This window comes from Nematolebias whitei, chromosome 10 (assembly GCF_014905685.2).
Source record: "Nematolebias whitei isolate Nwh7 chromosome 10, NemWhi1, whole genome shotgun sequence".
Classification (NCBI taxonomy): domain Eukaryota; kingdom Metazoa; phylum Chordata; class Actinopteri; order Cyprinodontiformes; family Rivulidae; genus Nematolebias; species Nematolebias whitei.
This window is the reverse complement of record NC_056507.1, coordinates 9,415,827-9,424,469: the sequence shown is the minus strand read 5'-3', so window position 1 is coordinate 9,424,469 and position 8,643 is coordinate 9,415,827. Positions and strand designations below refer to the sequence as shown.

The window sequence follows — 8,643 nt, the reverse complement described above, 5'->3', positions numbered from 1 at the left end:
AACACACACCTGAAGCACAGAAACACACATACCTGCAGCTCAAAAACGCACACACCTGCAGCACAGAAAAACACACACCTGAAGCACAAAAACACACACCTGCAGCACAGAAACACACACACCTGCAGGACACACTCACAGAAACTAAAATGATCACAACTTTCTGATTATATCGAGATAAAATTGGAAAAAAAAATTTAAACGTCAAAATTCCAGCGACCAGCGAGTGAGTCTCTTCGACTCAGACGAGGACACACACCCCTCGGAGACATTTTGGAGACAAACGTCCACAATTTGTCCTCATCGGTGGCGGTCCAGTGGGACGTGTTTAGTACTGAGAAGTGAAACTCAGAGTTGAAAAGATTCGAAAGAAACAACTTAAAGTTTAAATGTTTATTAGACTGATGGAAAAATTCCTCTTTGTTTGTGATTATTGAAACTAAATGTCACATGTGAGGATATAAAACTCATATTATTTATTCTAAATATTAAAGTGTTAATTTTTCTGCTGCAGCGCCCCCTGCTGTGTGGATGACTGTCTAAGGTTTGTTTTTATTCTGATCTCTGATCTGATCTGAATGATTTAATTTTTAGAGGAAAACAAAATAATCTTCTTTACAGCTTCTACTTTTAATTTGAGATAAACTCAATAAGTTTTTAAAAAGTATATATACGTGTTTTTAAATAAACCAGTGAATATTTTGTCGACTGGCCTCAGATCAGTTTTGTGTTCTTGCACAGCTTTGTGTGAGAACATCTGTGTTTGTATTGCAGGAACGAGATCTGCTCTTTGAAGATGTTTTCTTGCTTCAGCCTCGTGTCCGAGACAAAAAGACAAAGGCAGCTCATTTGAATAAAGTCCTGCTTTGAAGTGAATTCACGGTTAAATCAGCTGAAACGTTTGGCTGAGCTTCAGGCTGACACAAACGACTCGGCAGTGATGTGAGCTTTAATTCAGCCCGATGGCATTTTGGACGGTTGTCACTGTGTGGATGGAAAACAGTGTCTGTTGATGTTTCCTGATCAGTCTGTGTGACTTCAACCAGCTACAAACGCTCGACCCTGTCGTCGTTTCGACACTTCGTGTCACGTGTTCAGGAGAATTTAGTCTAGTTATTTTCCTGGATTCACTCCGATCAGAAGAACTGAACTGTTTGTTTCAGTTATTAAAGATGCAAAAGATCTTATTTCAAATATTGAGTTCATTCATCCATCATCTTTACCCGCTTCTTCCTTTTCGGGTCATGGGGGTCACTGGTGCCCATATCCAGCCATCACTGGGCAAGAGGTGGGGGACACCTGGACAGGCATCCATTCCATCATAGGGACACATAGAGACAAACAACCATTCCCTCTCTCACCTAGGGACAATTTAGAGTTACCAATCAGTCTAATGGTCTGTGGGAGGAAACCGGAGTACCCGGAGAAAACCCACGCACGGAGAGAACATGCAAACTCCACCCAGAAAGATCCCCAGCCGAGTCTTGAACAGGGGCAACTTGCTTGCGTTGAGGCGGCAGCTCTACTAACTGCGCCACCGTGCCGCCCATATTGAGTTTATATTTGAGAAAAAAGTATTTTAATGTCAAGAAAATTCAGGAAGGATTTGCATGTTTGGTTTAAAAACATCCTAAGAAACTTATTTCTGGAGAGAAACAAGAAAATGAAAATAATTTATTGTCTCTATTGCTCTCACACACGCACGCGCACACACACACACACACACACACACACACACAGAGCTAGAGTGAGAGAATTTGTACTTACAAACTGAACAAGTCCAAAGAGTCAAAGAAAACAGAAGAAAACAAGATTAGATTCAACCGTTGAGTTAATTTAACAACATAACAGATGATTTTTAAAAGAAAATGTTTGGGAAGCTGAAGGTGAAACAGCTTTAGGACAAAAAAAGGTTAATTGTAAAAAGATTCTTTGATTATGTTGCGTTACATGTCAGATTACATTTTCACTGTTACATTTCTGTATTTTATCTTTTCTTCTTGTCTGTGCTCAATGTGAGCATGACAACTTGAAAAATAATTGAGGTACCGACTTCTGATTTGGTGTGTGGCAGCATCTACATTTAAGAAAGGTCATTGTCGAAAATCAGGTTGATTCATCAAAATCCAAGATGGCCACCACCATCTACGTAAACCAACCACCACTATTGTTTTAGATTAGGCCTTCTAGTTTTATATTGATTAAAAGTATAGATTCCTCAAATGATTGGGGTGGCCAAAGATTAATCTATGAGGGTCAAGGTCACGCTTGGCCACCCTCTGGCTCCGCCTCTGCACCTGGTGGTGGATAAAATGTCTCCCTCCACTCACCAGGATCCATCACTCTGCAACAAACAACCTCCGTCTGTTCTTCTCCACAGAGTAACTCCTCCACTTGAACATCTTGCATCAAAAACATTTAGGTTTGCTTCGTTCTGTTTAAGTCCAGTCCAGAAAAACATTCATCTCTAACCTGCAAACATTCACTTCTGGAACCCCTCGGAGAGGGGGGACAGTCAGTCGCAGTGTTGTTGTTTTGCAGACGTTGTCTTTTTATCTGTTCCACACTTTTAGTCGTCCTACGTTTTTTTTAATGTGTTTTATAAATAAAGTTTGAGTTGAATCATGAATAAGAAACTATCCATCAGTTGCCTGATGTGAAATGAAGCCTGTTTGAAAGAAATGATTCATTCATGACTTTGGATTCATTTAGTTCCTCCTCTGCTGTCTGGGTGGCGGGGGTCATTAGAGGGTGCTAACTGAAGCCGGCACCACCTGCCGAGCTCCTCCAACGGCCCCGAGATGAGCCTCGACCCGACAACACTCAGATTACTGTTCCAATTTTATTTCAGTAAACTTTAATTATTTCATTCCAGCAGATTTATTAATCGGCAGAAATACTGATTCACCACATTTTCCTCCATGAGCCAGAAAGTTTTCAAATTTGAGCCAAAAAATCTTCCACCTGTCAGAAGTAAGAGAGAAATGAAGCGCAGGCGTTTGCTCTTGACCTCAGATCTGATTTAGGCTGTTAAGTGTTTTGACTGTGTGTTCGTGTGTGAAGGTTCAGAGTCTCCTGGCTCTCAGAGAAAAAGCACAGCAGAAGCTGCAAGAATCTGTGAAGGTCTTCAGAAGTCACTAAAGTCCCACATTCACCCGTTTCCAAACACGACGGAGGCAGTAGGCCTCAGCAGGACCTTGGACCACCATCAGACACTCTGAGGGGTCGAGAGCGGGCCTGAACGGGACCCGCTGCCCGTGGACAGCTGGACTCGGGGCGCCGGACATCTGTTGGCCCGGAGGTGGCGCCTCAGTGAGTGACGGTGAAGATGAGACGCAGCAGGAGATAGAAAAAACATCAAACAGGCGTGGATGCAGCCAGGCATTAAAAGAGTTTCAAACTGTCAAGTGGTGCAAGGATTACACCACTGGTGCCGTTATTTCTGCTCGGGGAGGAGCGGGGGTGGGGGCTGGGGTGCACACAGCGTTTTTATTCTTCATCTCAAACTGAAGCTGAGTCTCACTGGGCTGTGGCTGCTCTCCTGAAGAGACTCGTTAAGAAAATAAATGAACATTCACTCAGAATCACTGAACGCCTCGTCTGGGCAAACTCCTGAAGAAACCCGGGCCAAGACTTACAGGAAGTTTGAAAATATGTCGGTAAAAAAGACACCTGTAGCTCTGCAGGAGTACCTGAACTACACCGAGACAAGACTGAGACCCCCTGCAGCGACTCGGGGACTCATCTGAGAAAAAGAAATAAACTGTAGTGTAAGTTCATGAAACATTCACGAGGATGAGGCTCTGAGACTCGCAGGAGGACACTGACTGACTTACTGCTGGCATGAAGGTCTTCTTCTCCTGCCTGGTCTGGGCCAACATCTGGATGTACTCCAGGTGTGGTCTAGGGTCTTCATCTCTACCTGTCCTGCTTGACGCCAGGTGTTTGTCTCTCTTGCCTTGCCTCCTGGTGTCCACTGTAAAGCTGCGTGGGTAACGATCCCAGGTCCTTTCGTAAACTCGTGTCCAATCCACCTCCACCTTCTCCTCCCGGTGTCTCCATGGCGCCTGGACAAAACGAGCGGCGCCCATTTCAGAAGGTCTTGGGTCAGAAAACTCAAGATTCTTCTCGGGCTCTTTTGATGAAAACGGAGAGCTTGTTAAGACCACTGGGGAAATCCCGCAAATGTTTTGAGACATTTTGGAGACTCCTTCACAGATGTAACATGACCTCTGACCCCAACACCGGTCTCTGACCTGCGGGGACAGCCCTCTGGTCTTTTGTCATCGCTGTTTTTTTTAATCAATTTACAGTTGACACCTGATGATTGTGTTCTAACAACATGAAAAAAGTTGGTGTAGACTGCTCCTAATTATGATTCTGGTTATTAAAAATAATTTAAATTGAAGTTTTAAAGCAGCCTAACAAAGAGAACAACACAGGTGGGTAAGCCCACTGCGATCCAGGCAGGAGTGTGTAGTTGCTGGCCTGTGTGTAGCTGGAACCACTCACCCCCTGTGTGTCGAAGCAGGGTTCCGTTTGATGATGTCATCAGAGCGCGCCGGAAACAGAAAGACAGAAAGATCTCACATTTCTTTTGACGATGAATATGCAGGTTATAAACAACACGTTGTCGCTGCTGCTTGAGCTGCTGAACGTTTAAGAAACGAGGCGCGGAGCAAAGCTGATAAATGTCGACACGTGGCTGAACTCTTCAAGTTTCGGCTGTTTTCTGTTTGTTGTTGAGCAGCAGAACAAAAAACTCTACAAAAGCACATTAAAAAAACAATCTGAGGGCTGGAGGACATCTGTCTCTCCTACTTTTTATCTCATCATCTTCCTCATCCTTAGCAGCTTTTTATCCAAACGTACAGGATCATTACAGGAACCCCCCACCCACCCTCATACCAGTGAGCAGATTAAACATGTTAAATATGAACAGAGGGATGAGAAGGGAGCATGTTTCCAGAGAAAAGTGTGATTTAGAGCTTTATGACTGAAACAGAATTTATGTTTTACTCACAGTGATGAAGTCCTGAGGAGAGCAGGGAGGAAACAGACAAAATAAAACTGTAAATTTCATTCAGTCATTCAGACCTGCCCTCATCTTTTACATTTTCCTTCCCATGTGTCAGAATCATCATAGTCTGTTACAGTGATCTGGATCAACAGTTCTCTGTTGGTTCTCCACCTGTCCAGGTCTGTTAGGACTTGTGAAAACACAGCCAAAGCTTTCTGAGGACTTCCTGTTCCTGTCCGAGGGTTCGGTGGATCTGCTGAGGACCAGGTTGTGATCAAACCTGCATTTTGCTGCAGATCAGATGCTTCGTGTGTGAGTTGTAAGATTTATTTCTGTTTCTTGGTGAGAAGTCAGCGGTTAAGGTTTAGCCACGTGCACGTCATGTGAAAAATCTCAAGCCTTTAATTACATTAATCTTCCAAACATTCAGTGGTTATAGAATCATTCAGAAGCTGAAGTTTCAAAGGAGTTGACTTCCTGTTTGGTTTAAGCAAAAGAGAGTTTTAGAAAAAAAATAAAGGATCTGTTTAGGAAGGTTATTTGTATGTTCTGGTTTTGATTTCATAAATCTAGAATATTCCAGTTTAGTGGGACTGTTGAGACGTGTTGCCTTTCCCAGTTTTGATTCACTTGAAAGGCAAAAATTCAAGAATTTTTTGAATCTGTGTGCAAAATTGTATGCATTTCAGAACACCAAAAAAAAAGAAGCTAATATAAACATGGCAGAAGAAATAAATTTAAAATGCTAAGATGCTAATGCTAAGTCCCAGGTGGAGCAGTGGGCAGCTATGTAAGCGCTCCTGGGCACTTGAATAGCTGCCCACTGCTCCACCTGGGTGTATCACGTGTGATGGGTTAAATGCAGACAACTAATTTTGCCATCGTATGAGAACTTCCCTTTATAGGTACGTCACATGGCCTGCAACCAAAAGTCCAAAAACTCCTGAAAGGCCTTCAGAAAGTCTGAAAAACCAAAGAACCAAAGCAGACCTTCTTGAGGACGAGGCCTGGCTCCTGAGCGAGAAGCAGACGCTGGGCGGCCGTGTTCCCCAGGGCTGAACTCCTGAGCCAGTCCTTCTCCATAGGATCCAGCTGGACCCTGTGGAACAGAGACTGGGTGGGGGTGGGGGGGACTTCATGTCATTTCAGCAAACTGAAAAGGTGTGTCGTCATGCAGACCGCAGAGATTGAAACAAACACAGAACGTTCTGAGGACTTCCCGTTTCCTGACAACAGCTGAAACCAAATTAAAGTCTAACCTCAGATATCTGAAACGATAAAACTTTGTCTTGTTGGGTGAACTTCAAGAAGTTTGTGACATCATCACCAGAGCTCATAAGATTACACGTTTGTGAGGCTAAAAAGCATCACTTTCGTTTTCCCTCCTAGAAGCAGAAACTTTTGGTGAGTCTGATGCAGAAGCTCATGTTGTTTTTCATCCAGTCACGGACCGGCGTCCTCGTTGTCCTTCAGCCTGCAGGACGAGCAGGGGTCAAAACACATTAGTGGTGTTTACAGGCCAGCAGGACTCGGATCTTCAATCAGAGTCCTGCCGTGGCGTCGGAGCCTCCGTGTTAATTACAGCAGCTGCGCAGCTCGAAGGGAGGCCGTCCTTCAACCGGCCGCCATGACACGCCGAGGCTCCAGCCACAAGTTCGCCATCACACATTCACACATCATGAAGAAAACACGAGAAAAACACTCAGACACGGTGAATGTTTCCTTTTATAAACAGGAAGAAGTGAAAAGCAGACACCAACTGGAGGAAGAAATCCACCGAAGGGTCTAAAATCTGATTTTTCTAATTTGTCACTTTTTAATCACAAGAACCAATCGGAGGTTTCCTCACAGTCCTGAAGAGGCAGGAGTCCTAAACATGTTTAACGTCCCTGACATTAAGCGTAATAAACGGAGCAGTCAGATCTCTGACTGAACGCCAAGAAAAACAGAAGGTTTGTTTCTTCTGCCTCCATCAAATGCTTCACTGACGACCTCGGCTCAGAGCTTCCTGCTGCTTCCAGTCAGACGGTGGCGGGAGGCCGTCACAGCCAATGAGCAGCAGGCGCTGCGGCCCAGACCGAGGGCGTGATGGGAGATCGCCATGGGAACGGCAGCGAGGGGGTGCTGTCTGTTTGTGGCCCGTTTGTTTGGAGACTGGCGGCTCTCTGCTGTTCAACACACACACACTCACCATGACGGATGAAGCTGTGACGCTCCTCGTGTCGTCCTCCTCGCTCTGAAAAACAAAAAATATATTTTTTTATGCTTTTTTTTTTTTCAAAAACAACTGAAATTATATTTTTTTAATTGCAAATTGTTTGTGAGAAATATTTTAAATATAACATTTTATTATCAAAATAAAACAATATTTAGATTTGGTTTTAGTTCTAGTTTTAAACCGGTCAAAGGTTTATTTTGAGATGGTTGTGGACTCTCAAACCCACCACCAAAGGGAGTGGTGGCGCAGAGGTTAGAGAAGGTGGGCCTGTGATCGGAAGATCACCGGTTCAACTCCCAGTACTGACAACGTCAAAATATGGGTGGGATAGGTGAAACATCCACACCTGCTTCCACCCTCATTTGCCCCACTCTGGGCCCTTGAGCAAGGCCCTTAACCCCCACCATCTGCTCCTCCGGGTGCCCTAGATAGCAGCTCTCTGCTCCACACAGAGGGCTGTGGTAGTCTAGTGGTTTGTGGTTGTGTCAGGAAGGACGTCCAGCATAAAAATAATTGTCATGTCTTTGTGCAACTTAGTTCGCTGTGGTGACCCCTGAAGAAGGAGCAGCTGAAAGAAAAAGAAAAAGGACTCTCAAACGCAGCTGGTCGAAGCTTGTCCTGAGCCTGGTTCTGCTGGAGGTTTCTTCCTGTAGTTTTTCCTTCCCACTGTTGCCTTTGTGCAAGCTCAGGATGGAAGACTGCAACAAAATGAAGACTTAACGTGTCTGCTTCTGTCCTTCCTTTGTTTGATAGAGAACTTTACTAATTTGCATTTATGATGTATGTGAATGTTTCTGTCCTGAGGTGACTTCTGTTGTGACTAGGTGCTATATAAATAAAATGGATTAAACTGAATCAGATCTGGTTTTACGGTTACATTTGGGACTCATATCAGACCGTAGGTTTGGCATTGCTCTGGTTTTGTTTGGTACTGGTTTGTGATCATGTTTATGCACTTTTGGAATGGTTCTGGACTGGTTCATTAGGTGGTTTCTGTCTGGTTTTGGACTGTTGTGAGTTCTGTTGATCGTTTCGTTTCCTCATGAGATCCAGACTAACTTCCTGCCTGCAGGAACTCTGTCCTGGTTCTCCTGCTCGGTTCTGTTCCTCCTGACAGGATGATGTTTGCCTCTGTAGCATCAAGTTAAAACCCAAACGCATCAGCCTCATGCTGAGGATTGTGGGTAATACAAGATCAAACTCCTGGTGTGTTCCCGGCGTTGTGATGGACGTCAACAGTGCTGGTTCTGAGGAGGACGTCCCAGGAGAGGAGGAGGAGGTGGTGGAGGAGAAATGTCTTCATCTCTTTCATTAGTAACATAATGAAACATACTAAGGTAACAAGTTAAAGAGACAAAAACAGAAGAAATATATAAACTGGGATGTCTGCATCTTTATTTATTTA

The 8,643-nt window shown here is 44.2% G+C and overlaps 1 protein-coding gene across 1 annotated transcript in view; it reads right to left on the bottom strand.

Moving 5' to 3' along the window:
• The window catches only part of LOC119415947 (ankyrin repeat domain-containing protein SOWAHC), a gene marked incomplete in the record, with an annotated part of 15,137 nt that extends 7,895 nt beyond the window's left edge, over positions 1 to 7,242 (bottom strand). The window contains 2 exon segments of the mRNA XM_037683116.1: positions 6,011 to 6,133; positions 7,212 to 7,242. Coding sequence (XP_037539044.1) covers positions 6,011 to 6,133; positions 7,212 to 7,214 — 126 coding nt within the window.
• Between the last annotated feature and the right edge of the window lie 1,401 nt (positions 7,243 to 8,643).